This window comes from Dermacentor andersoni, chromosome 3 (genome assembly GCF_023375885.2).
Source record: "Dermacentor andersoni chromosome 3, qqDerAnde1_hic_scaffold, whole genome shotgun sequence".
NCBI classification, from domain to species: domain Eukaryota; kingdom Metazoa; phylum Arthropoda; class Arachnida; order Ixodida; family Ixodidae; genus Dermacentor; species Dermacentor andersoni.
Genome location: NC_092816.1, coordinates 155976508 through 156004398, shown reverse-complemented (window position 1 = coordinate 156004398; position 27891 = coordinate 155976508). Strand labels below are relative to the sequence as shown.

At 46.6% G+C, this 27891-nt stretch overlaps 1 protein-coding gene across 1 annotated transcript; it reads left to right on the top strand.

Moving 5' to 3' along the window:
• The first annotated feature begins 21613 nt into the window (after nucleotides 1-21613).
• Nucleotides 21614-25475, top strand: LOC129383009 (globin-like). The gene is made up of 2 exons (XM_055067199.1): nucleotides 21614-22184; nucleotides 24795-25475. The coding sequence occupies exons 1-2, from the start codon at nucleotides 21723-21725 to the stop codon at nucleotides 25140-25142; spliced, it is 810 nt and encodes a 269-aa protein (XP_054923174.1). The 5' UTR covers nucleotides 21614-21722; the 3' UTR covers nucleotides 25143-25475.
• Nucleotides 25476-27891: the final 2416 nt, after the last annotated feature.

The window sequence follows — 27891 nt, the reverse complement described above, 5'->3', positions numbered from 1 at the left end:
GAAAATTATTTCCCCCACCCCTGTAGCAGCCCGCAAGGGCTAACAGTATTGGAAATAAATAAATAAATAAATAAATAAATAAATAAATAAATAAATAAATAAATAAATAACGCGATCCTGGCCACGCTGACGCTTGGCTAAGACGGCACCTACGCCATGACCATTGACGCAATTCTGTAGGGGCATCAGGGTCGAAGTGGGCTATAATGAGTGGTGAGGTGAGAAGAGTGACGAGACGAGAGAAGGCGGCGGCTTCTGAAGTAACCCACGATTATTGTACGCCTTTCTTCAAAAGATTAGTAATGAGTCTAGCAATTGACGCAAAATCTTGAACAATACGGTGAAAGTACGAGCATAGCCCTACAAAACTTCAAACGTGTGCGACTGTCTTCGGAACCGGAAAGTTTTGTCGGGATCAGGCTGTACTCCGGAAGCGTCAACGAGATGGCCCAGAAGAGTAATTTGGCGGTGGCCAAAACGACATTTGGACGAGTTAGGCTGCAGCTTCGCCTTTGGAAATACCTCAAGTATAGTTGTTAGACGCTCAAAGTGAGTGTCGAACGTTGGCGAGAAGGACAGTGACGTCGTCGAGGTAGCAAAGACATGTAGACCATTTGAAACATTGGAGCAAGGAGTCCATCATATGCTAAAAGGTGGCAGGGGCGTTGCATAATCCAAATGGCTTTACTTTAAATTGGTATAGGCCATAAGGTGTGACGAACGCGGTTTTTTCTCTGTCCATATTGTGACACACTGACGAAGATGTCAACTTGGTCGGAAGAAGACGACGCTCTGGACTCCGCGCGCTGTCTACCATCTTGTCAGCCGCTACGATTATTGTAAATATCCTGTAAATATACCGCCGGCTGTTTTTAACCCCGTAACATTTTTGGTGGAGGTTGCGGGATCATTATCAAGGCGGATTTACGCAGCGGGCGCTCCTTGGCTGCATCTACAATGCCAGCACAAGGCGAGGATGCTTCGGGCCAGTCGGCACCCACGCCCACCGTCATTCTAGCACAACCCCGCGACCCAGGAACCTTTTCTGGCACCGACGACACTGATCCCAGACGCCACACTTTCGTCCATAGAAAATCCAAGGGACATTTCTTTCTGGAAATCCAGATGTTCTGCGGACATCCATTTACCTCCACGATACATCTGAAGGACATCCAGTGGACCATCCGTAGCCAGACCTTTTAATATACATAGACAGGTCCCTGGGACATCCAAAGACGGATATTCGGATATTTCTTGCAGAAAGCTTGCGGATCTAAATTTCGGCACTAATCACTTTTTACATGCTTTTCGCTCTTAAAACCACGCAAGCATAGCTGAAAACTAAGAATTTCATGGCCTACACGGAGGTTTTAATACTTTTATTTCAGAAATGTAATCACGAAGGTACAAAATATAGATCTTCCAAACATAGCAGCAAACTCACAGTAGTAGAACACACAGTTGGTACATTAAATAATGTAACTAGACTACCACACTCTAAACAATGCCATAATGTAAAATATCGATCTTCGAAATAGCGCAGCAAACTCACAGTAGTAAGCACCCACTTGGTACATGAAATGATGTAACTAGACTTCCGCAATTTCAACAATGCCATATTTTAAAATATACATCTTCCAAAAACGGCAGCAAATTCACACTAGTAAAACACCCGCTTGGAACATGAAATAATGTAACTAGACTGCCACTCTTTAAGCAAAGCCATAATGCAACTAGGTTTAACCTTTTTAAAACAAAGCACTACTCAGGATATTACAACACAAACTGTAGGCCCTAGAATAGAACACTTGGGACCATGATGTGACTAGCAGTAGTTGCGTTTAAGCATGGTGAGTAGTGCTTTAATGCAAGTTGCAGGACTAGGACACGGGTCATGACTAGGATCATAATGTGAGTTATTGAGAATCGATGCAGTTGTCAACTTTTTAAATAGCAGTGATTGGCTTATAGCAAGAACACATCTGTTAAAGGAATGCAACTTATTTTTAGTATTGATCTTCTAGTTTTCAGTAAAGTTCTACAACTACAAACTTTTGAAAAATGCTTCGCACGCCTCCCAGCACGCTAAAGAATTTGGTATAATGCATTTTCCACAGTCATTCTCGGTTTTGGTCATCAGAAGGTGGCCACACGGGAGCAGCACATTATGAGGCTTTGACACTTCTATTTGGTGTCGCCGTTTATGCTGCCTACCAGCTATGAGGCCCTATGTAGCAGCAAGCAGATGACTGAGCAAGCCGGAGAGAGTGTCAAACCCTCATGATGTGCTGCTTCTGTGTGACCACTTCCCGATTACCAAAACCGAGTCTGGCTATGGGATGAATTAGACTGAATTATTTGGACGCTGTGAGGCTTGCCATAATTTTTTATAGAGTTTAGAGTTGTAAGAACTTCACTGCATACAAAAAAATACCAGTAGTCCTTAAACGCAAAATGTGATACCTGAAAACAATTCACCGTGTTTAAAAGGAACATCTACACTAGAAACAAGCTCGTGGCTCCTAAATGGAAGTTATGCAACTAGAATACATTCTGCAGCTCTGATATATACAAGTAAAATACAGATCTTGTAAGTACAAGTCTTCTGCAGAACATAAAGCCCAGTACAATACCTGCAGGTGCTTTGAAACTCGGGTTGCTTGAATACATACTGCAGTAGTGGACACAAATTATAATGCTTCAAAGCATCTCACTTGACTAAAACAGAAGTCATTGGTCTAGAATAAATTGGAACTGGGAAACCTTACAAATTATAATGCTTCAAAGCATCTCACTTGACTAAAACAGAAGTCATTGGTCTAGAATAAATTGGAACTGGGAAACCTTACAAATTATAATGCTTCAAAGCATCTCACTTGACTAAAACAGAAGTCATTGGTCTAGAATAAATTGGAACTGGGAAACCTTACAGTACCCATAAAACACTCCATGGAACGAAACTGCACCTAATGATGTTTTTGGACACAAGCTCCAGTACTTGAAGAGAATTGGCGGCATCTTGAACACGTGGTTTTATAAGACACCTCATCCGCAAAAAGGCTTGAGGCAATAGTCCACCAGTCTGCTATTCTGCTCAGAGGGAGGAGAAAGAAAAAAAAGGGCAGTATGAGGAGAGATGATAAAGATAAGCAGTAGGATAGTATGTCAGGTAGTAGAATAGCGAAGCATTTTGAAACCTCACAGACAGTGCAGTAATGATGCAGTATTTTTAACAATAGTATTCGTGGCAGCACACACAGAAAATTAGGCATTATGCCATCCACCCAATTGCAGCAATAGGGTGAAAGAAAAATTACTATCCAGGTACAGGGATTTAACCCAGATCTACTGATTTTTGTGGATGGGGGTGGGATTTGCTGCCTGCAACAGGACCAAATCGGGGCTCGACATTAGAACTGTGATTTTGAATAAAGAAAGGAGTTTCGTTTGTCATAAATTATAGATATGGGTGGATGGAATCATGTATTTTATTGAAAGGGAACCCCTCCACCCTTGTATATTTCTGTATACATGAACAACCGTACACTATAACCTAGTACTAAAGCTTCACTAAGCCCTCAAGTTGATGTGTGCGTGGCGTAATTACAGCATCGAAGCTAGCCATCGTGGCGTGTCTACTAGCAATCAGAGGCGCCCGCACTTTAAGATATCTCCCATAATTTGACGTGAACTTCACTAGCGCTTTACAAATTTTCCTACAAAACCTTCCTCATGCGCTTCAGGAAAAGACCAAGCTGTGTGACAGTGTATGCGACATCAAATTGTGGGTGCAGAAGTAGAATGAGAACAAAAAGATAAAGACATTGCTGTGGTTTGGTTGTGGTGGCCCAGAAAAGGAGAGCCAACCTTCTGACAGAAGAGCCAGTTTTTGTGGCAGCTCTTTCAATTCTGAATATAATTTTGATATGGTCGGTGCAATCGTACATGTCATGCAAGCATGCATTGCCAGAAACCTGAAGGAAAACACTAAGTGGCAGCAAATGGCTTAGGTAATCATCCCTGGAATGTGCGCTGGAGTGGCTGAGTAAGACAGCAACAGTGCTAATAAGATGTGGAGAAAAAGCACGCATTTTGGAGTAGCCACATGTCGAGATGCCATAATGTTTAGGGTTGAAGAGGTGTTTACAACATTCAATTCCTTCTCATGCTTGTGCCTTGTCGACCTTCTCATGTCACAGCTTTTGTTCCTGCCCTTGCTCAAATACTCCAGAAGACCTTACAATCTCAACAATGCAATCAACTTGCTGCCACTTTCTTTTGAAGTTGTCATGCTGACATGACATCAGCACACTAACACAGCTCTTTAAGAACACAGGTGCCCACAGAAATAGCTTCAGTTTAATCGTTATGATGTCCCAATTAGACAGAAACCTTAATTTAGATGACCCGCCGTGGTTGCTTAGTGGCTATGGTGCTGCGCTGCTAAGCATGAGGTCGCGGGATCAAATCCCGCCCATAGCAGCTGCATTTCAATGGGTGCGAAATGCACAAGCACCCGTGTACTTAGATTTAGGTGGACGTTATAGAGAACCCCAATGGTCTAAATTAAAACGCCCAGTATGACAGGGGTATAACTGTGCATAGCATATCTTAAACGACACCTGAGCAAATGTATGAAGTGGCTTTAATTTATATTCCAAATAAATTTCACACGCTACCTTCATGTATTTACATTAAACGTATTTTCAAAGCTGTTTCAGAAGAATCTGCCTAACTTTTCTGCAGGTATGAAACATCAGCCAAGGTTCCTGCTGCTTATAAGCCAAAAATGTAGCACTTCGACATACATAACCAACTCGCAAGCAATAAGAAGGCATGGAAACAACTCAATCCCTTCTTTATTACTTGCAAGTATGAATTAACTACCGCCACCTCAAGTCATATGAAGTGGTGCAACTTGCTGTATTAGCCCAATTCTATTTTTTTTAGTTAGCAACCATATCCCATCAAACCATGTGCATGTTTATGTTATTGACATGTAAATATGGTAGTTCTGACATTTAAAAACAAAACAATTGTAAATCTTGTTTTAATGTTGGGACAAGTTTGATTTGTAATTAACATGATCTATATGCCTTGACTTAAACAAATACCATGACTTAAGTGCAACCATATAAAAAATTTGCAACGAAGCCTTCTAAAAGTATAATGTAGAAATACTTGATATTTACTGCTACACGCAGGCTGATACATTTTTGCAGATGCTGAAAATTTGGGAGAACTCAACATATGAGCCATAATGACGTGGACAAGGTGGCATGTAAGTGTAGGAAAAACATTAAAGCAATGTAACTAGCATTCAAACGCTGCCATTTTAACCTCACCTTCACGTGTCTCTGGCTCCCTCTCCTCCATTAGCCCTCTCAGGAGCATGATGAAGCCATGACTTAGTGGTTGACTCAGCATCATCCCTTGTACTTTGTGGGAAGCGCCTTCTGACAGCAGCTGGAACAAAGCAACAAATTTACATCAATGAATAGAACAATGCCCATCTAAAGTGCAGTTTGAAAACAACCAAAAGGAAACTTTCCTGTCTGGTACTGGTTGCAGAAGTGGTGTGCTAATGTAATAGTGCTAACACACAGATAGGCACACCAGCAAGAGAACAGACAGGTAGAAAATGCGCAGGTGCGGCATGCTCTTTGTCACTATCGTCGTGTCACGTAAGATGGTATGCATTATGCTGCCTTATCTGATTTGACTGTTAAACAATTTTGTTACTCTTCTCATGGGTCAAGTTTCTTACACATAGGGAAGCACCGTGTAAAGCAAGCATTACACAAAAGACTTAACGAGCATTTAACTGCATAAAAGATAATACATACTGAACAAATGCTGACACAGCCGAAGATCATCAAACTTCCGTTTTCCTTTCTTCCCATGCCACGAGTATTCAGCAGCCAGCTGGTCGGCAAACAGGTAAATAAGCATACGCTTAACTGCCGCATTTGGGTTCCGGCCCCCAAGCTGCACAAGTTCGTTGACCTGGAAAACCAAAAGGCAGCCAACCAGATTCAATATTCCTACACTGAATCATTTTTACACACCTAACAGTTCTGCACTTTCAATGCACACTTTGCAGAGAAAGTAGATCTATAGCTGTACATGAAATAAATCAATAAAATAGGAAACACGTGCAGCCAGTGCCATTTTTGACAAGGCAGACAATGTTTGCCCATCCTCAATAACTTCCCTCGGAGAAAATAATGCCATCAAAGAATGTGAACAAGAAACCAAATAACTGAAAAGCCCAAAAAAGGGTCATTCAATAAATTTTGCACGAAGTGATGTTAGTCGACTGGTGGCACATTTTCTATGAGACTGCGTACACATGAGTGGCATTGCGGCTAACTGATATTTCAGCTCACCAGGACATTAGCATCCTCTGGACCAAGTGATGCTTCAAAGTTCAGAAGGGCATCCACCGTCTCAAACGGCTGCTGCACTAGTACAGCGGGTGCAGAGGTCACCTTGCCTTGAGCCACACAGGCATCCAGATTGCTCAAAATTTCCTGTACAGTCAGCCTCACGATGTTCAACAGCCGAAGTACCTGTGACTGAAATCCTGAATAATAAAGGAAGAAGTTAATGATTTCAACAGAGCAACCATGATGTGCATGAACCATTAAAGCCATAATACTACCCTTCAGACAGATGCTCACATTGCAAGTTTAATGGTAATGCAGACAAGTCAAAAGAAGCTAATGCCTTTTGTTTATTAACAAGATACTTGAGAGCAACCAGTATACGAAAAAGCATATATTAAAGGGGCGCTGAGACACTTTCCTAACTAACCATCGAAAGGCGTCACTTTCAAAGTATGTCATCCCAAAAATCTCATGGTGCAAAAAGTGGAGTTATTGCATCAATAGCTGGCTGTCTCTCTTTTCATGTCCGCTAGCATGCTGGAAGCTACACAGCGGAGAAGCCAAGAGGGCAAAGCCCCATCCAAAAGTTCAGTGTCGCGAAGGCGACTAGGCCCGTTGTGGCACGGCTCCCACAGTAGACTGCGCTATGGAGCATGCCACTGCCATATCGGAGGCCATGCGCAGCAGACGCAGCTACATGCTGTGCAAACGTTAAATTTTTTTGTCCTGTTGAGATTCACAAATAAATTTAATCGCACAGAGGTGTGTCCCCTAAAAAACACTGTGTAGTTCAGCTTACCATGTGGTGGTAATGTGACTGGGGCAGGCGAAGCAGCTGGCAAAGGTGGTGCAACTGGCACTGGTGTTATGGCTGGCACTGGCGGTATGGCTGGCAAAGGTGGGGCAGCTGGCACACATGGCGTAACTGGCAGAGGCGAGGCTGCTGGCATTGGTGAGGCCACTGGCAGAGGTGACACAACCGATGCAGATGAGCAAGGCGATGCAGGGAAGGCAGCTATTCAAAGACAGGGTGTCAACAGACACGATGAAATTATACAAGCTTGGCAGCAGCTCTGCCAACAGCATTACAGTGCCACAGTGTCTACAGGTTCAGAGCAACAGCTAAATACCAATTAATAGAAAGCTTTAAGCTGTTATGAAATGTGGATGAGCTGCAGAGAAAACTGCAGTTCCAAAGAGAGGTGTTAAGGTAATTAATGTTACATATGCAGAAACGTCATTTTCAGTGCCATCGAGTGCACTGGATATGCAGGTTTCTTAAAGCCAGTCTGAATAACCTCCAAACTGGCTTTACCGTGGGCGTGACGGAGGAACTCTGTTAGCCTTGTACTTTTACTACCTTTCTTCACGAACATAAGTCAAGATTCATTGGTAAAAAACAAGGTTGATAGCTCAATTTGGGGCAGCATTAAAAAAGAGGGTAACCTATATCAGAATAAATATGCTACTATATCTAATGACGACGTGAGGGAGAGCCTGTTCAATACATATACTAACATGGTACACAAAAGCAAATATTTGCTATTTTGCTTTGCACTGGTTTAAGGAAATCTATAAAAATTGGTAAAAAAATTATGGCATGCACATGTTCACTGTAAATGCAGTATCACAAAAAAATGTAGCAGATTATCCCTTTTAGATGTTCACACAACACCGCAAAGATAATATATCCCTTCCCTTCTGAGCAACAAGGATATGTTCTGTCTGCAAGTGAAGACTTAATTGTTGTAAAGACAACATTCAGTTACACGATTGACACTACATGTGAAGCATAGAGTTCCACAAGCAGACTTGGTTAACAAAGTGGGCATGACAACAGGTAGACTCACCCTGGGGAAAGTTCACTGGCGCTGGTGGCGGTGGCAAATCTTCAGGGTGCTGGCTGTCAGATGACTGGCAAAGTTCCCACACAACAGCTGGGGTTCTTCTTTTTTGCGGCGGTTCAGAGTCGCTCCCAAAGTCTGAAGTGTACTGCGACTTGTCCAGCTTCAAGCGCGCTTGATCATATGATCCTAGAAGTTCAATAAACAAAAGCAACAAATTACTTATGTACTGAAAATCATCACCTAAACTGGCGTTGTCATAGTGCTACAGCGAGTTATGAGATTTACAAAAACTAGAGGTAGACGAATATGAACTTATTCGAATACGAATACTAAGTACCAAGCATCCAATAGTCAAACGCGGATGCATATATTTACAGCAGGAATATTTATTTTGGTATAGTTTGGCGGCACACATGTATTGACTAGTGCAGAAAGGACTGCTATCAGGAACAGATGATCAGCTTTAAACAAAAGATGACCAGTCTTCATTACAAAAACTGCATGAATAGCCTCTCAATAACATTACAGCCTGGTTGCAAACAAGCTCTCCAAGAAAGAATGGCTGCTGTATAACTAGCTTTCCGAAAACACTGAATAAGTGGCTGCTGAAAAAAAGGCCAGGAGCTTCGGAAAAAGAAAAAGCTACAGGCTTCTCCGACCAATCAGCAGGACGGACAAATCTTAAAAGTGCTCTTCCACGCCCTGCCATCTGCTAGCGGCGAGAGCTGCAGCACAGGTTGCGGCAGCATCTACGAAGACCGCAAGTGAGCAGCGAGATCAGCTGTTGTGATATCAATGGTAGAAAATTAATTCCATATTCACTCTGACACCAAAAAGATGCTAGGCTTCCAAGATATTTCATGATACGGAGGAGGGTAGCAGAAATGGCGGAAGCGGAGGGTTCATAAGGAGCGCTCGACCATGTCCCACGAAATGGTGGCGCCGTCTCTTGATCCATCTTCTATCATCTACTTGTAAATGGTGGGCTCACATACATTCGTGAGAGCAGGCACTTTCTTAATTAAAATATGTGCACATGTACCGTTCTTCTTCCAGACTGTTTCAACCATGGTAAACGCTGACTTATTGGTTTCTTTTGCATCAAACAGCAGCTAGGAAGGATATTACACAAGCGAGTCTGCAGAAAATATTTTTGCAAAGAACAAAGCACTGCCCAAGAGGAAGTCCGCCGTGGTGTTGTAGCTGTGGCGACTGCCCGTATGAATTTAGCTACTATCAGAGCAGTAAATTGTTTGTACTTTTTAATGTAAATATCTTCTTTGAGAAATGTTCCAGTAATCTTTTTTGTTCTTTACACATTTTCATTTGAGAAACTAGAGAACTATTTTCAGTATCATTGAGCCTGAATAAATATTTTATTAAAAAACGAAGCAATATCGACCACAGCTAAGACCTGCAGAGAAGCTTCCAAGTAAACGCCTGCCCACGAGGCCACCTGTCGAGGGCACTTAGTCATGCAGTGGGTTCCCAGCTATGTCACTACATCTCGATGCGCAGAAATCTGCGCTTGCAGGTCCCGTAGTCGTTGCTCCACTGTGAGGAACTACTGAAATAGAGTAGAAATAGTTCCTTATTTAATAGAATGAAATTTTGCCCATTAACTGTTAACAGCTGTATTCAAAACTTGGAATATTCGCCCACCCATAACAAAAACTACTGTGCATGCATAGTGTGAAATATCACTGCATGTGGTGGAAGTAGTATGACGCCAGGAAATTTTGGAAGACAAAGCTAACACTCAATAATTACAATAGTATTTGCATACAGGAAGTGTCCATGTAGAAGGACTCATGTGCACTTACATTGTCCATGCGCACAGAACAAAACCGTTAACAATTATATATACAAGTTGATGAGCAGCAACAGTGGCACTTACCAAACAGCCCCTTCACCTGGACCTCGTATCCTTGCCATGGTGGCAAGTTTTTTCTTATCATATATGTCAGTCGGTCCAATGGTACTTTAGGCCACATGCATATGTCGTCCGAGATCCATGAGGATGGTACAACCTCTACCTCTTTTCGACCAATAAAATCGACAATTGCATAAGCCATCTCGAAACTGAACTTTGCATGAACATAGACCACTTTTTCTTCAAAGAAAACAGAAACATCAAATTAAACCAAGCGTTCATTACAAAACTGAAAGGCAGGTGTTACGTAGACCCATTGGCACATGAATTACGCAATTCAATTGGTGTGGATCTCTGGAAGAACTATGTACTGGCTGGCGTGAGGCAGCAACAGCATTTTCTTCGGATTCCTTGAGGCCACACCTTATTTCTTGACAAATTGGAGACCAAAAAAATTCCTATTCGTGAGGACTCAAAGGGTGATGTGTAAAAGTCTTCTCTGTGATTAAATTCTTTTCCAACAATGCAAACTTTGTTTGATGCTTTCAGATAGCAAAACTTCTGCACAACAATAATGTTACCGGCCAGCATTACACAATTGTTGCCAGTAGATCCACTAAGCAGGAATGTGCCGCATCTAGCTGCACCAAATTCTGGACCAGTGCAGTCGGGTGGCAAAGGTCCAGTGTCCTGCGGGCGAATGAGCTCAAAATCTGTTGGGTCTTCAAGAAACACATGTGGCAGCTGTAACCTTTCTAACATTCTATTTCTTAATTGTTGTAATGGCTTCTCGTGCTTTCGAAGCTCTTTTTTGATATGACGCATGGTATTTTCAAAGGGGAAAGCACTGAACGTGTCAACAGGACCGTGAAAACATCTTCAGCAAGGTGCATAAGGCAATGGATATTGTATGAAACGTGTTCTTCTTCATAGATTGTAGTGAAGGTGTGAACAAAGTGCCTCAGCGGAGCTCCAGCATAGTCAGCTTGTTGAGAACACAATTCATTGTTGGCGAGAATAGAGAGTGAAGAATGCAGAACTGTGAAGTTATCATACAACTTGGGGCTTAGCACAGATTTCAGTATAAGAGGGCCGGTGTAAAACAAAAAGAGGCGGAGTTCTGCAGCTTTCCACTGTTCAACTTCAGTAACAGGACGTGTCTTTCTGGAAAATCCTACAGGAATCTGCAGCTTCAAATTTTCACTGGCCTCATTCATGAGCTTGCGCTCAAGTGGGCCAAGACGAATGGACAGTGGCCCAGTCAGCCAAAGCAGCAAACGTTTTTTTACTACACCAAGCAGCACTAAATGCATATAGTCCAGTGGAATGTCTCTCACTGTGTCAAGTGGCAAAGCAACAAGAACAGAGGTACCCATGTGGTGATCCTCACCTTGTTGTCTACGAAAGCTGCCATCAGTGCGCATTTCACAACCTGTCTCCAGAAGAACTACCCTGCCTCCTCTGTAAGAACCTTCGCATGTGCACTTCGGACAACTACTATAGCCAGAATGGCCTTTAGTCGAAAGGATGAATGAGTGCGCCGGAGCATCACATATAATTGCCTTCACTGATACAGTAATACTGCAACCACTAACAATTAGGCCATCTTCAAGCAAGCCTTTTAACTCGGTTACGAATGGTAGAAGAAAGTCATTTGCAGACTCTGGCTTGCTTGGCCCAACAAATGCACCAACAAGAAATGGAGTTTGTTGCAGTTGACAATAAGGCACTGTATCGGCCAAAGGTGAACGTTCGAACTTTTCGATAACGGTAGTCCGTCAGTATTAAACGACAACAACAGTGTTTCTGGCAACTGACCACAACCACTTAATGCATGCAGCAATCCTCTGTGAAGCCCGAAATGACAATAATGACCGGGAGAAAGAACAGTAATAGGGCATTCAATGCACGACCCTCGCGGCGTTTTCAAAAGAGTGCGGGCGTCGCTCGGAAGAGCCGAATGACATGGATGCTGCCTCAAAATTTTTAAAAGGTGACTGAGTGCATCCCTTCTTATCCTGTGGCTCACGGCCCATGCCTGTAACTCTCTACCAAGGTTTCTACTGTCGCTGGTAGCTGACTCGTTGCTCAAAGTGTCGTCTGGTGATGGCCCAAGGTCTTGAAAATAGAGCAAATTACCGCAAACGCCACCCGCAGCAGATGAATCTGGGTGCAATGTCGTATCGGTCACGCCAACGGACTGCGTCGCGACACAGGCATCTGACTGCGGTCGACAAAACAGCTGTGACCGGTTCGCATCAGAGGTAGATCCATCAGGAGCGCCTCAATCTCCGTTAGGACGGTTATCCAAAGGCACCACTCCAGCCGAAGTTCCATAGTTTGGCAAGAACACACGTTCGCCTAAGACGTCTACGAGTTGTTTACACTGCCGACCAGCTCGCTCAGCAATGTGGATCCGCTTCTTTTCAAGCTCCATAGTTCCTCTCCGTCAACCACACGCATACGTGTGCCTGGCGGAGAGCACTGAATTGAACATGAGGGGCACCTACCGACGCACTTATCACTACACACCGTCACTTGACACGAAGAAAAACTTCTCCAAAAAGGAATACTCGCAACAATACTTACTGTGCAACAGGACGATGCCGAAACAGTGACCAGGAAAAGTCGTCGCGGCGTCGAATTGGGAGCGCGGGAAAAATAACGTTGGCGAGAAGCCGAACTGCGGAGCTTGACAACTGGATTGACCCGGCTTGTTACAACGTTACGCGTAGTATGCATGAGCGAGCGAATCTCGAAGGCAATGTTCTTGCGCACTAAGATTTCGGAGGCGATTGCAAGAGCCAAAGTGACGTCAAGGTAGCCTATTATAGTTCATGCTTTTAACACCACTAGAAGGCTACGTTTACATGGACCTTACGAGAGCGGATCGTTTACAAACATATATCCAAGACCTCCATGACGTGTATTCTGGCTTCGCTTTCGCTTTTGTTGTATGCAGTCAGCAACAGCACGGCCTTCGAGATTTAAGATTCATACCGATCGAGCGTTAGCCGTCGTTGCGCCCTGGATTTGGACAAGACGTCCCACGATGAATTTAGCCATGTGGCCTTTCCACCATATAAATCACGGCGCATAACAACAGTTTTTACGAAATATTTTTTTTGCGGAAATGCACCGGTAAGAACTTAGCTGCACGGATATGTAGCGGACGCTGCGTCCTACAATGGAAACACCTAACTGAAGCGTTCATTCGCATCGTTTGTAATAAATTCAATAATTAACCTGCGGACTGCAGCATCTATTGCGCGTTCATTGCGCCAAGCTTAAAAATTAATTGTGCAGCCGACGTCCACACACGTACTCCAGCGTATATACCCTAGTCACTTCATCGGTGGGAATTCAACTGGGCCGGGCGAGAAGCGCGTAAATTAATTCCTGATTTAATTTAAAACTTACTCCATTGTTGTAAGTACTGCGAACGACCCCTTAGGTGGCCCTGTCGCAATGTCCGCATTGAGATACTTATTGCAAGTCCGGTGGATGTTCGGGCACGGCTTCGGACAGGCTCAACATACATCCGATATAGTAAGTACCGCGAACGTCCCGTGGACGTTCCGCTCGCGACGTCCGCTTAAGGACGTTCGCTCTATGTCCGGCGGATGTTTGTGCTCGGCTCCGGACATGCGGACCTAAATCGGATATCCGTCGGAGAATGCGGGCCGTCTGGGATGTTGAAGACCGGCTTCAACTATATGAGCGGGTGAGCTCCAGCAACCACTGGGATCAGACCATCATGCTCGCTAATTTTATATTTTACCTCGCGGGCACGGCACGCGTCTGGTTTCAGAATCACGAGGAGGAACTTACCAGCTGGGACATTTGTAAACAGAAGCTGAAAGATTTGTTTGACGTCAGCGCGCCGCCCAAAAAGACCTCGCTTCGCGTGTCCAGACGTGCACTGAATCCTACCTCACGTACGTCCAGGACGGTATCGTTCTGTGCCGTAAAGTGGATACGAAGATGTCCGAGCCTGATAAAGTTGCACACGCCATTAAGGGCATAGCAGATGATGCCTTCCACCTCCTTGTTTTCAAGAATTCTTCCACTGTGCAAGCCATTATTACCGAATACAGGCGGTTTGAAAAAGCCAAGAGTCGCCGCATTGCCCAGTCATTTCCCCGCCTTCCCAATAGGCAGGTTGCAAACGTAGTTCCCGCGCCTACTAGGGCGCCCCTCGCGGCGGCGAGCGCCGAACCGGCAGGATACGACCGGCCCGCTTGCGTTCGGAAAGCCTGTCTGTGCACTGTTTCGCGCGTAGCTGTTGCCTTTTCTGAGCAATGCCGAAGTGCAACCCGAGCTGTTGAGTAGTGGGCTGCAACAGCACGTACACCAACTCACGAGGAACAAAGTTTTACAGGTTTCCAAGCCAACCGTATGAAGCAGAACGGCGTCAACACTGGATAGCACTCATCCGACGGCATAAGCTGTTTTATGTTCCGGCGTTACGCCAAGTGCGTTATAACGCTGAATTCTTTGCTTTTACAGCAATGATGGCAGCAACGGGACATCTGCAGTCAGTGGCGTAGCTAGGTCGTCTGGCACCCGGGGCCCATAGGTCTTCTGTCACCCCCCCCCCCCCCGGGTTTATTCCAGGAAGGCGAGGATATCAACAATTTCCGCGTGTCTTCAGACGTATATGACCCCCCCCCCCCCCCCCCCACTGGCCCCGTTGCTACGCCACTGCCTGCAGTGCGTACCAGGATATGCAGCAAACAAAGTAGTTTGTTCCCACACTGTACCGCAGTAAAGCTGTGGAACTATTTCCCAATCCTCTCCCATTCAAACAGCGCTAGGGCTTGCAGCCGGCTGAGCTGGCATGCACTTCTGCGCCCAGCATATCAAGTAATGGGCAGTTGAGATCACCAAAATTTTTGACAACGTGGTTTATTCGAACCTCCTTTGCACGCACTGAAAAATCGCAACATAAAGGTATCGCACTTCCAGTAACTTGGGCGAAAATATTTTTCCAGCGTAGTCTAACACAACTGGTAAGTTCATCCCCTTTTTTGTGTGTGGGGAGAGCAACGTTAGAATACCTCTGGTAGGTCTTACGAGTCGTTCGTACGCCCCACGTTCTTGGATGAGATGTTTTGGATTCGTATTTGCCGTCCTGTAAACTACCCCGGCGTTATTGCGCTTCCCTGCGATGTCAGCACGGTAATCGCAGCTCCCCGCTAGGATTTGTCTGTTGTCGCCGATCTTCAAGAATCAATGTCGCCTATAATTTCATGCGTCCACACCGTAGATAACGAAGTAACTTACGCTGAGCTTCACGCATCTCGCTGGTGCATTATTTTTCGTTTGCGGAATAAACCTAGCAGTCACTTCCGATCAGTGCGAGTTCAACACTTCCCTCACGTCGTAGACGTGCCCCACTTCAAGTAGACGACTTCCTTTCTCTAAATTCTTTTCACGAAAAAAGCTATGAAGATCTTGTAATTCCCGAAAACCGGTTAAATTTAATATTGGCACGCTGTTTCGCGCCATCGCTACGGTTTGACAGGGCGCCAAACACGCAGCGCGAGCCGCTGACGCCGTGAGTAATCCTACCACATTCGCGCAACTATTCGTCAGATGGCGCTAGGGGTCGGGAAGACAGGGCGCCGCCTAGCACTTGCAACGTGCCCATACGGCTGCTACGTCCACCTGCGAAGACCTCCGCAGTCCGCCAACGCCCGATCGCTCTGATGACGTCCTATATATCATCCGACGTGAAATAGAAGTCGCATCTCCTGTCACAACCCCAACCCATGGCCCCGACACTTGCCAGGCGACCGTCTCACTGATACAGTCCGTCGTGCGCCAGGAATTGGCCAACATTCGCTTGACCAACGTCTGCTCAGTTAATCGATCTGACTACACTCCGTCCAGCACTGTCATACGCACCCGCAGCCTGAATGCCCCAACGCGGTATCGCAATCCTGCCGAATGGCGCACTCCAAACGACAAGCCTATATGTTTCACTTGTGGCCGTATCGGCCATATTTCACGTCACTGCCTGTCTTCGTGGACTTCGACCCCCTGGCCCTACGTCCCATCCCACAGCCCTCATGCTGCTCCTCGGTTCCCCCCGCAAAGGCAGCCAGTACATTCTGGCGACACTTCTCTGCCTACCCGCTCTAGCCGCTCTCCTTCGCCACGTCGCCGCTTCTCCCGATCGCCCCCATCTCGCCGATCACCGACCCCTAGCTCCTTCCGGCGCACCCTTCCGGAAAACTAACGGGTGCAGCACCTGGAGGTGATGCTGCCAAACCGACCCAACGCAAGAATCCTCTTCTGACCTTGCCCACACATCGGAACCTTACCAAAGTGAACGTGGATGGTGTACCTGTTACGGCTCTGATTGACACTGGCGCGCACATATCTATGATGAATGCTCAGCTTCAGAATTGTCTCAAGAAAGTCCTTACTCCTGCCCCGTCGCCAGCGGTCCAAGTCGGCGACGGTGGAACACCAGCCGGTATTGGCATGTGTCCGGCTCGCGGGAGTGTCACCGGACATCATACTTCTGTTTTATTTTATGTTCTAGAGCACTGCCCTCACGACCTCATTCTGGGCCTTGACTTTCTGTCTACATATTCCGCTCTGATAAACTGCTCTGCTGGTATTGTGCAACTCGCTCTACCTGCTGCTATTGACCCTCCCGATAGTGCTCCGATACGGCTGTGTTCCACAGAGCATATTCGCCTCCCACACCGTGCCGTTACCTACAAAGGTGTCTCCCCCGTTCCACCTATACCAGACGGTGACTACATCGTATCCCCTAATCCGGATGTCCGGCTCTCGCATAACATCGCTTTTCTTCACACCGTCATTACCATTTCGGACAACGCGTCCTGCCTTCCACTTGTGAACTTTGGACTTTGTACACAAGTACTCCCGCGCGGAATATCCGTGGCACAAATAACGCCGTCCAGAGACTACAACATTTCGGCTTTAACTTGTAACAGCCCCTCGTGTTCAACTCTTGCTTCGCCCCCTGTCCCTTCATATTTGAATGCCCTAACAAAAAGGGTCGCCTTCAACCACTTGACGTACCATCAGAACCATTTTTCCGTGTAGGTGTTGATCTTGTAGGCCCTTTTCCTACGTCTGATTCGGGAAACAAGTGGATTGCTGTAGCAAGAGACTACGCCACCCGATATGCAATCACACGGGCTCTTCTGACAAGCTGTGCAACCGATGTAGCCGACTTCCTCCTAGAGAACGTCATCTTTCACCACGGCGCCCCTCGACAGCTCCTCACCGACCGCGGCCGCTACTTTCTTTCTAAAGTTGTCAACTACATTCTGTACTCGTGCGCGACTAAACACAAGCTTACTACTGCTTACCATCCACAAACGAACGGTCTAACCGAGCACCTTAACCGCACCCTTACTGACATGCTGTCCATGTATGTCTTCGATGACCATCGCGACTGGGACGTTGCACTGCCGTTCGTTACTTTCGCCTATAATTGGTCTCGCCATGATACCGCCGGCTTCTCTCCATTCTTCCTCTTGTTTGGCCGCGACCCTACGCTACCTTTCGACACCATTCTGCCTGCTAGCCTGAATTCCACGTCCGAATACTCAAAGCTCAAGAAGCACGCCATATTGCCCGACGTCGACTTGTGTACTCGCAGGACAATCAGCGGCGCTTATATGAAGCCCGCCATCGTGACGTCCATTACACGCCGGGCGCCCTGGTTCTCCTTTGGTCGCCGTCCCGACGCGTTGGCCTCTCGGAGAAGTTACTTTCACGCTACTCTGGTCCTTTCCGTGTCTTGCGTAAAGTAACTGACGTCACGTACGAAATCGCCCCTCTTGAGCGAACCGTGGCTCAGCATCGCTCCGACGTGGTCCATGTCGCGCGTCTTAAGTTGTATCACTCGCCCGCCTCCTAACCAGCACCGAGCCGGTGCTTCCGCCGTCGGGGGTCATGTGACACGCTGACGAAGATGTCAGCTTGGTCGGAAGAAAACGACGCTCTGGACTTCGCGCGCTGTCTACCATCTTGTCAGCCGCTACGATTATTGTAAATATCCTGTAAATATACATCTGACTGTTTTTAACCCCGTAACAATATCGTCAACAGCAATTTCAAAGTATCCAGAACGAAGATCTAGAAAAAAAATAGCTGGAACCGTGGAGGCAGTCAAGGGCGTCGTCTATACGCGGGAGCGGGAAGACGTCCTTCTTAGTAATGTTGTTCAGGTGACGGTAGTCTACACAGAAGCGCCACGTGCCGTCCTTCTTCTTAACACAACAGGTGACGCCCAGGGACTCCAAAAAGGATGTTTTTATATGGCATTTTGTTCACTTCACTTTGAATTACTCGGCGTACCGACGCAGAAACTCGATAAGGTCGTCGGTGAATAGGCGTAGCATCGCCAGTGAGAACCCAATGCTTGACCGCGAGCGTCTGGCCTAAAGGGCGACCGTCGAAGTCGAAAATATCTCGGTAGGACGGTAATAGTTGGCAAACGTCTTCAGCCTGCGCCGAGGACAGGTCCGTCGCAACCATATTCTTTATGTTGGGATCCGCACCCGAGGCTGGCGCGAGGGGCCTACTAAGCTTGCAAGAACCATTGGTTCATAACGGTTCATTGGCCCGTGATGGTCACCGAAAGTATCAACGTTGGCAAGGCAAATACCTTGCGGTAGAATTCGCTTTGCCAATCCAAAGTTAAAGATAGGCATGCGATTGCGGTTCGCAGTAATAGTAAGTATACTGTGAGGCACGGTATCGTCTTATTGTAGTGGAATGTGGGGCAGAGAAGTGACGAGGTACTGGCCATCAGGAACTGGTGGGGAAGACAACAGTTCAATATAGGCTATTGACTTTGGCGGTACGCAAAGAAAGCTGGCGGGGCGTAAGGGGCGCTGGGGTGCGTCAGAAGGTTCTGTGAGAATCGGCAACTCAAGGCGAACGGTACTAGCAGAGCAGTCAATAAGAGCAGAATGCGCGGAGAAAGTCGGCGCCGAATTAGGTCGTGGGGGCAGTGAGCAATCACGGTGAAGAGGACAGGAGTGTGGCGGCCGGCGATGCTAACACGTGCCGTACACGTGCCAACGATAGGCACAGTACCGCCATCCGCAACGCGGACGACGAATGCCGACGCTGGGGTGAGGAGCTTGAGTTGTCGTCGGAAGGCAGCACTCATAATAGAAAGATGTGCTCCTGTATCGATGAGTGCAGTGCCAGGATAGCCGTCAACGTCAACGTCAAGGTTTTGGTTCGCGGCTAACGTGAGCAGAGGATTTGAGGGCATGGTCGACTACGCAGCTTCACCTTCAGAAGCCGCAGTGCCTAGTTTTCCGGCTGAATCTGGGAGGCGATAGGCGGCGAAGAGAAGCGACGGGGTTGGGGCGAACGAGACTGATGGTTTCGAGGTGAGGGCGAGCGGCTGTAGCGAAGGTTCGGAGCAGGAGCATCAGGGGCAGTGGGTTCATGGCGGGTGGCATATGTAAGAGAAGGTTCAAAGGTGCGAGAATAAGCGGCGGTGGCGACCATAAGGAGGTGGTGGCCATCGGTTGCGGCAGTGACGAGCGACGTGGCCGATGCGACAGCAGTGGAAGCAGATCGGCCTGTCATCAGGGGTACGTCATTTCGACGGATTGCGGCGAGATGTGGCAGAAAAGGACTGCCGGGTACGAGGAGCGCCGCTGGAAATCTGGGGAACGCTGGGTTGAGACGTTGAACACATGGAGTTCACACCCATGTTCTCAAATTCCTGTCTGATGACGGCCTGAATCATCACAATCGTGGTTGCTGGCGGATCGGGAGGCGTCGCAGAGAAAGCTGGCGAACAGGCTTCCTCGAGCTCGCGGCGAACAATACGGGTGACGTCGTCACAGCTGGTGGTATGACGCGGTCGACCCTCACATGTCGACGTAGCAGCAGTGTTGGGTAGCCGCGTGATGTGGTGTGTGATACGGCAGCACTGAGCTTGTTCAAAGCGATGGCATTCTTTTATAATGGCGTCGATAGTCGAGACGTTGCATTAAACAAGCAAATTGAAAGCGTCGTCGGCGGTGCCTTTTAGCACATGTGCCACTTTTCTGCTTCCAACATAGTATCGTCAGCTTTGCGGCATAGAGCCAAGACATCGAGGTTGTATGAAACGTACGGCTCTGTAGATGTCTGAAAACGAGACCCAAGAGCTTTTCGCGCGGCAACCTCGCGGCCAATGGGGTCGCCGAACAGTTCCCGTAGCTTTTCTTTGAAACTGTCGCAATTGGTTATCTCGTCGTCATGCGTTTGGTGCCACACGGATAACACGGTGCCACACGGTGCTGCCGAGATAAAAGATGACATTGGTGAGCATAATCGTTGGGTCCCACCTGTTATTAGGACTGGGGTGTTCATAGAGCTTGATCCATTCGTCAACGTCCTTCGCCGCAAAGACCTGTAGTGCCTAGTGCCGAAAACAGAGCTCCTATGTAGCCGCTTCTCCAGCTTACGCTGCCTGTGCCACGTAGGCCTGTCATTTTCTTTCTTTCTAATGAAATTCTGGCGTTTTACATGTGGTGGTTCTCATGTTCATAGCACTCATTGTATTCTTGCTTTTTGGCGTAGCACGGGTTCACTGGTAGTTAGCTTGAATGAAGGAGTTCGACATCTTTTGATGGAGGAAGCAAAGGAAGAAGCTAATAATTGTTTACGCTGTGCACGCAGCCCAACAGTCCGCATGCTAAATTAAAAGTAAACGTAGCTGAAATTCAATCATATTACGAAACGTGGGTACTAGAATTGATGGGTCAATAACTGGCTACATTAAAATGAAGCAAATAAATTAATAAGATTCCTTCATTCGACGTGACAATATCGTTGCACGAGAGCGGGATTACCCTTGCGTGTAACCTTTTCATAAAATACGGAGCAAGAAGAACTTCTACAAGCAGTCCATTACGGAAGTTGTGAAAGCAAATAATATCAGCGTCTTCAGGTTAACCTATCCGGCCAATTTCATCTTCTCGAATTCATGCGCTGTGGTTCTTCGATATTCAAGAATAAGATGGAAGGCCAAGTGGTGTGCGCGAAGTATAGGTACATGCACATCCCAGGCAGTACACCAGCAATGGTCCGAGCATGGCCCAATTGTGGCAGAAATTGGTACCAGTTCTAAACCAACGCTCGGACACTGGAAAAATGCAGCCCATTCTAATGCCGGCCCAGAGTTACACTTCTGCTAGGTTATACTTGGGTTACACTTTTTAAGTTAATTCCTTTAATTCATTTCGGAAAGCAGCCCGGCTCACGGATAATCCAGCAGACAGAACATGCCGTCGCTTTTAAGGGCATCATTATCATTATCACCGTCGTCGTAGCCATCCAATAAGACGGTCGAAACCACTCTACCGACCGCTACTTGTCCCATTTCCAGCTGTGGGCACGCGTCATTGCATGGGATCATGATCATCATCACCGTCGCTCTCGCTCTGTGTGCCGCGCACGAGTACACGAGCAGCGCGCCCTCTCCCATACCCAGTCACCCGGAACGAACCAGCGCTGTTCCGAGGGAGCAGCAGACAGGCCCCCAGCTCACGCTGAACGTCCACCGTCCAGTTCTGCTGGTCAACCTCGAGCACGAAGAACGAAGCAGCCATGGGCAACTCGCCGCGCAAGACCGGCGAGGTACCGGACGAGATGACGGGCCTTACCGAGCACCAGAAGGAGCTGGTCCAGGCAACGTGGCGCAGCTTCACCAGCCACAACCGCGAGTACGGCGCGCTCATCTTCCTCTCCTTGTTCGTCAAGCATCCCGAGTATCTGCGTATGTTTCGCAACTTCCGCGGCAAGAGCGTGGCCCAGCTCAAAGACGACCCGATATTCCGTGCCCACGGCTGCTCCATCGGTTACCACGTGACCTCCATGGTGGAAAGCCTCGGGGATCCGGCCTCCCTAGAGGTTCTGGTGCGCCGCAACGCAACCGAACACCTTCGCCGCAAGGGCGTCAAGCCGCACCACTTCGAAGTGATGGGCCAGTGCCTGATGGACGTCCTCCGGGCAAGGGAAGAGCGCGTGATGACGCCAGAAGCCATAGAAGGCTGGGGAAAGTTCCTCACGGTGAGCTTGCATGTGGACGCGTTGTGGTCTCGTATCCCTTTAAAAGTAACTTAGACAGAACCCATCTCACGATTAATGTTGGCCTTAATGTGGTAAACACTGAAGAAATGTAGCAACACGCCGTATTGCGACTGCTGAAACGCGTCATAAGGCTTATATGCAGCCAAGCTCCTCTCTAGCGCTTCCCTCTGGACACGCTAGTTGATCGAGCGGTGCCGCTGTAAAATCCACGTGCGAAGCATGTGTAAACCTAACCACAAAAGATTGTCTCAATATATCGGACACAGGTTTTACTCCGCATAACACTACATAAATGCTAAAGGATCTTTTTTCATAGGAGAGCGGTTACATAATCTGTGGCACATACGCAGCAACCCAAGTTGGTCCGGCATTTGGTTTCAGACCCGGTTCCCTCATCGAACAGCACCTAGCTAGCACGGGGCCTGTTCACTCCGATTCATGACGTCATGCTACCTGGCCTGAAATTCCCGTTGCCAAGAATAGCGTGACGAAAGCGCTGAATTCAATATCATCGTGGCTTACTCGAGAGCGTCCCTATTGATTGTATGGCAGCCGGGAAAAGTAGCATGACATCATGGACAGGCCTTTGCTATCTAGGTGGCGTTGCCTAAACACAGCAGTCCGATGCTCTACCCTTTAGGCCCTAAGTTGGCGAGAATACAGTTGCATACATAGACAGATGGGTGGATAAATAGATACTGAGAAGTGTGCGAAGGAATCTGCGGATGCTCATCACAACAATAACGTAGCAGATAACAGGAGATAGAATCTGATAACGAAGAGGGACGAATAAGAGCAAGAGCAGAATGTCGTATTATGGTACGCTGTTGGGCTAACTAAATTACCAGTACGATAGCGAAGTTCTTAGGCACAGAAATGTAGATATTGTAGGTGCCTCAGTGTAGCCAATGCACATAAACGCACCTTTATTTCCGACTTAGGGTCTTAAACATTGATTTTAGAGGATAATTTTGTGATAGCCAAGAATATGCGTAAAGAGAAGTATTCACTTAAGTAACAAATATTTCCTACAGTTGCCTTATTTAAAAATTTTCGGATCCATGTCTCTTTCTTTAACTTTTCTTGACGTTGTTCTTCCTAAATGTCATAAAATTCGGCGCTGTGAGTTTTCCTCGAAGCAATTTATTTGTTCTAGTGTATTTAGGTGGGAGTTCCTCAGAAACAACGACAGAGAATGCTTCCACGGTGGCGCTGTTTTATGTTTTCTAGAATGGGTAGCAGCATTTCGACAAGGACTTGTGTTGGTTCTCCTGTCGTAGTAACGAAGGTGCAATGTTGCCAAAGACACTACCAATTGATTGGCTTAAGATTAACGTCGTTGTGCCCACGACATGTGACACGAACTTTTCTTCGACACATTAGCGAAATCCGCCTATCAAGACGCTGGTAACATGGCTTATGCGACCGCGTTACACCTCTTGTCCTACGTATTCTTATTCTCTGGTGAGCGTGCTAGTAGATGAATGAGTTGTGGAATTGTATCGTAGACTAACAGTTTTTGTAGCTTTCGTGAAAATTACGCAGGTCACAGCGTGGTCCTCCATACTATAGGTGCCAGATGGACCTGCGTTTTCACCTGCTGAAATTAAGAAGAAGAGAGAGAGCATACCATGTACACAAAAAATAACCAAGGTGTCCATCTTTCTGCATACATGAGGGTCGAGGCGAGTCTTCGGGTGTAGCGCTTGGAAACTGTTTTCGCAGCGTAGTGCAGTTCTTGCGAGCGCACAGGCAGCCTTCCCTGAGCCGAGGCGTCTTCCGCACGTAGCCGTGATAATAATTCGCGTCGTCGAGGTGACAATTATCGTAGGCTCGCGTGTGGTTGTAACTGTGATCTGCAAAACTCAAACGGGAGACACGTGGCACGACTTTGTGTCTGATTACACGTGCGGAGCGTGAAAATCTGTGGAGGACCTGTCGGGAATCCGCATCTTTTTGTTTATTATGTCTAGTCGTATACTCAGGATAATATGTATCGAGGGTGGCATAGCGCGCCTTTCTTAGATACGACTTGTTGCTAGGCAAGTTTGTCATTGCTTATTGCGATGTAGTGAGACGCGAAATAAAGCTAGGTAAGACCAGGCCATATAGGAATGACGCCCTTGCCTGTCCTGCTTTTACCGGCCTTAGACACACGCGGATTGCGAATAGTTGTTTGCACAATGATTGCGCATTGGTTGCCGACTGTTCGGGATTCGCAGGGGGAACCTGATTCGCTGATAATCAAAATGTATTAGAGACGTCGTAACGCAGCACAATAAAAACGGAACCCTGGCGGTGTGTCAGGGGCAACGAGTGCGCGCAAGGCCAGTGGCGTAGCCAGGAGTTCGAGCACCGGGAACGCGACCCCCCGCCCGTAATTTCTGTGCGTATATGGGGCCTGCCCCGCACCCCTCCTATAACGTTGCCCTCTACGGCCACGGTCATGTCGGGAATAGGAAACGTTATATCACTTGTCTTGAACGTTCTTGTCCGGGAAGGCTGCGTCTTGGCCTTTTCTTGAAGAATCATGACAATTGGCAATTGACACTTAGGCGCATGCGCGCGCTCTCCGCGTTCTTTCTTCAGTTAATGGTGCGCATCATCAAGGACGTGTTCGAGAAGGCGGCCGCCGAGCGTGCCGAGCGTGGCTCGGTTGCCTCCTCGGCCAGCGGCATTGACGACACGGGCTTCACGTCACCCTACCAATCGGCCGAGATCACCAGCGGTAGTCGAAGGACGGGCGAAGGCTCGGTATCGACGATGACCGCCGGCAGCCCCAGGAGGCCTCCGTCGCACAAGATTGGCGCTGGGCGGAAGATAGGCGCCTCCAAGAAGGGCAGCGTCTCCCAGCCTGCCAAGTTGGAGGACGAGACGCCAATGCTGACCCCACCAGCGGAGGTGTCGCCCGACAACAAGCACCACGACAAGCCGTAGACCGGCAAAGACTCTCAACGGCAAGAACGCGTCTTGCGACGCGAGTGGCAAGGACGGCCGGGAGAAGGACGCCAAGGAGAAGCAGCACTGAGACACCCGGGCGTGGGCTCACTTCCCGCAGGGCGAGATGGCGAGATCATAGCGCGATAAAGACAGCGCCTGGAAGGGAGCAGCACTGGCTGGACTCCGACACGTCGATATATAACGTTGATGTTTTTTTCGTTTCACCATTACACGTGCCATGTGCGCGATGCTTTGACCGTGTTGGGTCGATTTGGCGCGCATTTGGAAGGCGTTCCCAAGTCTTGTGAGCGGCATCGTCGCTGATACCATTGAAATCTATCTATCTATCTATCTATCTATCTATCTATCTATCTATCTATCTATCTATCTATCTATCTATCTATCTATCTATCTATCTATCTATCTATCTATCTATATATATATATATATATATATATATATATAGATAGTTAGATAGATAGATAGATATATATATATATATATATATATATATATATATATATATATATAATAAGCGATAATTACGTTAACTCTTATAACAATTTCTAGCAACATTTTTAGACCGTCTTTAGACTATTGTTACTAGAACCTACCAACAGCTCATTCAAGTACTATCAACTGTTTTTATACATCCTAACAACGCTCTAGTAACACCTTAGAAACATTTGACCACCAACTCCAAATAGAAATGCGTTCATTTCGTACGAACATTTGTCTTTATACACCCCAGTAACATTCTTTCAAAAGCAGAATGTGCCTACATCTTCTGCCAACTTCCTACCAGTCCCCTATTAACAGGCCTTCCTTATGCACCATAGTAACATTCTTCCAATTGAAGACTGTTTGTAAACGTTCTTCCAACTTCCTCCCAATCGCCTATTAACATTTGTCTTTATACACCCTATAAGGTCCTGTGAACAATTGGTCACGGTACCACAATTGAAGCATGTTCCTAGTTGGTATGTAGATGGATAAAATAAACTTTATGTAAACATTCTAGTAACGATCAACCAACACAATTCTTTAGGCTCTGTAGTAACATTGTGGCAATATTTTGATTGTGCTTAAGTGCTTGCTGCTGACGTTTTACTGGCCCCCTAGTAACATTTGTCCTACATACGACATAGTCGCATAGTGTGAACATACGACAGTATGTGTGAACATGTTATGCAACCTAGATGGTGCATCTACATAAAAAGCAGATTTGCACTAAAAGACATTTATTCACACAATAATATTTACAGAAATTTATTAGGAAAGTAAGAAATTAATAAATATGATAAATAGAAATGACTTAGTTGATTACGGCATGGCAGCTGTCGCAACGTCTCTAGCAAGCATCAATGATGATGTATTTTTTACGTTCAGGCCTGATGTCTCCGAGAATGTTTGCAGAGTGAACCCTGCACAGAAACAAGGTAGTCAGTGTCAACATCATGTTCAGGTCAGAGCATGCAAGGTCCACATGCAAGTTCAAGAATGCTAAAATTGTAGCCGCCATTCCTGGATACTTTCACAGGAAATGGCAAAGATGGGGCACATTTTGCAATTATATCCTTTGCTGCGTTGTGTTTACTGCGTGTCATCAAAATTAGGAGAGTGTGCTAGGTCGTTTCTGCAAAAACGGGAACAGCGTAAAACTATTGTTATAGCCGCTAAAGTTGTGGCCTGAATAATTCCAGTTTCCCTAAATTTTTTCTTAAGCAATTATCTGCATAAATAATTTACTCACTCAAGAAGTCAATTACATGGCTTATTCGTGGTGAAATTACTAGCGCGCACAAAAGACGCGGACGCAGAGAAGGTGGACTCGCGAGCGCTTACCCACAACTGTTTTTTTTTTTGTAACGGCACAGAAGGTAAAAGCACCAGCTAGCTGTACCCAGCATGTGCAAAGGAATTCATCCATTTTTATGTGAACAGATTACAGAGCTTGAAGCTGCACTCAAGAATACAAATTCTTTGTCAGTGATAGCAACCAATGGCTGACTGACGCATTTTTAAGCACGCCTTAATATATGGAACGTTTTTGTAATTTCACGTGTTCGTGTAATTTTATTCGAAAACATAGTGTCAAAAAATACCGGTTCACAATGACTTAGGTTGCAGTGGTTGGACAAATGCGAGTGATTTTCTTTCACATTCGCACTTGTCTAACCACTGCAACCTATGTCATTGTGAACCGTGAAACTATACGCTGAATGTTTCACTACCTCACATCCTGCGCAGCCAGAGTAGGAAAGAGCAAAGAATAAGTTCATGATCAGACAATATTTACCACACATAAAGTTATAGCGACCGTCGTGTAAACGTATTGTCTGTATGCTTTGTGTTTATAGCAACTTCAAGCGAACCGCATGATGCGGCGTAGTTCTAGTGTGTAAGAAAATCGTTCTTAAAACATTTCACGGCATTATAGTTCGCGTTATAATAACCTGCCAAAATGCGACATTGAAATTTAAATCAGAATAATGTGTTTATGAAAAATGATGTAAAACACGTACAGCGCCAATATTAACTCAACATCACTTCCCACGACACCGCATCGCAGCTGGCAGAGAAGTTGCAGATACGTTCACACCACGGAACGAAGAAAGCGCCGTGAGCTTCGCAAGCAGGGCGCTGGCTGGCGTGTATCGATCAATTAGCCACAACACAGCATAAGTAAAAAAGCAGCGAGAATAGCTAGATTGCTTCTACAATTCACGACCAAACACCTACATCG

Excerpts from the sequence above, each read along its gene's own strand:
- LOC129383009 (XM_055067199.1), top strand. The coding sequence starts at position 21,723 with ATGGGCAACTCGCCGCGCAAGACCGGCGAGGTACCGGACGAGATGACG. Across the intron at positions 22,185-24,794 it reads GCTGGGGAAAGTTCCTCACG|TTAATGGTGCGCATCATCAA; the intron begins GTGAGCTTGCAT and ends TTCTTTCTTCAG.